Below are 3,116 nucleotides of genomic sequence, written 5' to 3' on the forward strand. Positions count from 1 at the left end.
TGTAGAAAACGTGATGCATTATTTGATTAATTAAAATCAATAAAACAGCATTTATATAAAAATATTATTTTTTGTAACAGCTTAAAAGTCTTTACTGTGACTTTTGATCAATTTAATGAACCCTTTCTGAATATAAGTATTAATGTATTTAAAAAACATGATATTTATCTACCGTACTGTTTACTTCCTATTAATTGAATCGGTTTAAAGCTACTGTTAGACTTATAATCTTAAAGAAAAACATAAAACTATCACTGTTAAAAGAATAAAATAATAGTAATAATGTCCAATTTGGTCAATTTTTACTTTTTCTATTATTATTATCATCATCATTTTTATTATTATTAATACACTGACCCCTTAGCACCCTCTTGTGGCTTCTGGACCAGATAATATAAAATCAGATTTTTAAAAAATGACATGAATGAAGGATGAATACATAAACAAAGGGAATTTCAAACAAGGAAATGTCCGTCTCAGTTCTTACTTGTTCTATAATTCTTAAAAGCACAGTTTTCAGTCCAGGTCTTCTTCCACTGTCTCTGGGTGGAAAGTAAGTGCCACCTATGAATGGCCTGAGATCTGGTGTAAGCCACACGCTCATTGGCCAGCCACCACCACCACTTGTTGCCTGGGCAGAAAGCATTAATTGTATTTCAATCTGCATGACACTTTGTAAGTTACAACAATAAATTTTACAAGTCCAAACCTGCACAAATGTCATGTAAACTTTGTCTACGTCAGGCCTCTCCTCTCTGTCCACCTTTATACACACAAAGTTCTCACTGAGGACTTTTCCAATCTCCTCGTCTTCAAACGATTCCCTCTCCATCACGTGACACCAGTGACAGGTGGAATAACCCACTGTAAACAGTAATAAGTCTGTGTAATAAAATATGGACCAACCAACCAATTTGTTTTCAAGTATACCATTTTGTTACCTGAAAGAAAAATAGGCTTGTCTTCACTCTTCGCTTTATCAAAGGCTTCTTGCCCCCATGGATACCTATGAATGAAGAAAGGAGAAAAAAATACATAAAGGGAAGTTATATTAGGAATACTATAGCTTATATGTAACTATGTGTTTTACAGCAAGGCTGAAGATCTCAGAGCCACTCACCAGTCCACAGGGTTGTGTGCATGTTGTAAAAGATAGGAGGACTTCTCTTTACTCAGGCGATTTGTGTATTTTGGGGTGTTTAACCTGTCGAGTCCATCACTCCCTGATGCCATGCTGAAGAAAACCACTCCAGAAGACCTAAAACAATGAGAGAATATAACTGTGGTAAATGAAACTGCCCTAACTGAGTGCTACCACTGACTAGATGGCCTTAGTAAACAGGGAGTCAGGAAATAATAAAAAATACAATAAATAAAGGACAGATGAAATCCATACTACACAAAGTCAGCATTAAAATCGTAGTTGCAATAGTCTTTTATTCCCATTAGTAACATATGGCTTCTCGAACAAGAAAAAAATGTAGGGCGGGACTTGATTTTGTCTGCTGGAAATTGATTGGATCGCTAAGATCTCATGTGAGTGACAGGTTGTCCCGCCTGAGAAGAGAAGAGATGCCGCAGCAGGAGTGAGGGGAAGTTATTAGGGCATACAAATCTTAAAATAATAATAATGTGTGCACGGATAAATAATTTATAATAAATACTGTAATATCCCATTAAACATAGCAATTGTTTACAGTCCTGTTCCCCATGCACATACTAGGCTACTTATTATAGTATTTGAAATTACCAGGTAATAACTAGGTACTAAACCTGAACCTACCCCCCATGTAGTTACCTTATAGCCTATTACACAGTACTTTCTTAGGTAAGTACACTGTAAGCACACGTAAGTGCACGTACTGTAAAATAAAGTGCAACCCTAATTGTCAATTTTGATTTCATTTGTGACTTTAATTAGCAAGCAGTATGAAATGAAATGACGCACATCTGATCTGATGAAACAAAACAAGCTTGAAAACCAACTTTGCAGCATAATTAATTTCATATTGAATATTTCTACCCATTTGCACCTTAAGTGTCCTGTCACAGCCTGGTTTTAGAAAGGTTTTGAGCACTTTTTCATGTGGCTGCCCTTTCCTGCAGATAAAACCAGCTTAAACTAGCCAGCAATCCAGTTTAGACAGGGAATGCCAGCTTTTTATTTGTAAACACACTTAGGGAACAGTTACAGTCCAATAGCATATGACTAACTCCATGTAAACAAGTGCTGTGTCTCAAATCTTAGTAAGCTGCCTATCTAGACAGAATTAACTACGCAACGAACGTCGGAACGCTACTATTTTGGGATCAGTGTTTAGAAACATAGGCATTTAAACTAGTATTTGGACAAGGTCTCTGTGTTAGCAGCAGTGCTAACGAAAACGATTACGCGATTTTGCAAGCACGCATGAAGCACTCAGTCAGGGAGAATGACCGTGTCAGAGGTCAGTGCCTACCTGAAGTTGTCCCGGGACAATCTAGTACTGGCAAGAACTGACTTTTGGCTAAACTGGAGGGCTTGTTGTTGTCCAGAACACTGGCTCTTACATAAAGTATGATTATCTTTTCGTAGAAAGGATCCGGTGAAGAGCCTAGCCTGTGCGATGTGTTTGATGGTGGCTGATGATGTAGAAGACCATGCGAAGCCCAATCTCAGCATCATAGATCCGCACCAACCTGACAGCGGTGCGGATTCACGCAGGGAACTGTCAGTGGAATGACCTGAGTGTCCTGAAACGCGCCACTAGATGTCGCACTAGATGTGTTATAAATACATGTACACAAGTTTGTTTCAGGCTTTCAGATGCCAAGGTCCCTCGTGTGAGGGACCCCCACCCTAAAATGTGCACATTATTTATATATTTATATAATAATAAAAAAATGTAATCTTGTTTTATTATTATTATTAATATTAATATTATTATTATTATTATTATTATTATTATTATTATTATTATTATTATTATTATTTATTTTATTTATATTATTGCGGGTCCCCCTGGAGAAACAAATTGCTCCCCACTCACAACAATTCCTCATTTGACCGTTAGAGGGCGCCTGTAATGTAACCCGGAATTAGAAGTTACCAGACAAGGGGAAGCGTTGCCACTTTC

The 3,116-nt window shown here is 37.2% G+C and overlaps 1 protein-coding gene across 1 annotated transcript in view; it reads right to left on the reverse strand.

The window, feature by feature from the left end:
* spata20 (spermatogenesis associated 20) overlaps positions 1 to 2,742 on the reverse strand; it is a 58,951-nt gene extending 56,209 nt beyond the window's left edge. The window contains exons 1-5 of the mRNA XM_081393440.1: positions 2,460 to 2,742; positions 1,121 to 1,258; positions 942 to 1,006; positions 710 to 864; positions 488 to 631 (exon numbers count right to left, since the gene is read on the reverse strand). Coding sequence (XP_081249566.1) covers positions 488 to 631; positions 710 to 864; positions 942 to 1,006; positions 1,121 to 1,258; positions 2,460 to 2,665 — 708 coding nt within the window. The 5' untranslated portion in view covers positions 2,666 to 2,742. The remainder of the gene's footprint in view (positions 1 to 487; positions 632 to 709; positions 865 to 941; positions 1,007 to 1,120; positions 1,259 to 2,459) is intronic.
* Positions 2,743 to 3,116: the final 374 nt, after the last annotated feature.

This window comes from Scardinius erythrophthalmus (assembly GCF_964197995.2).
Source record: "Scardinius erythrophthalmus genome assembly, chromosome: 18".
In the NCBI taxonomy this organism is placed as follows: Eukaryota; Metazoa; Chordata; class Actinopteri; order Cypriniformes; family Leuciscidae; genus Scardinius; species Scardinius erythrophthalmus.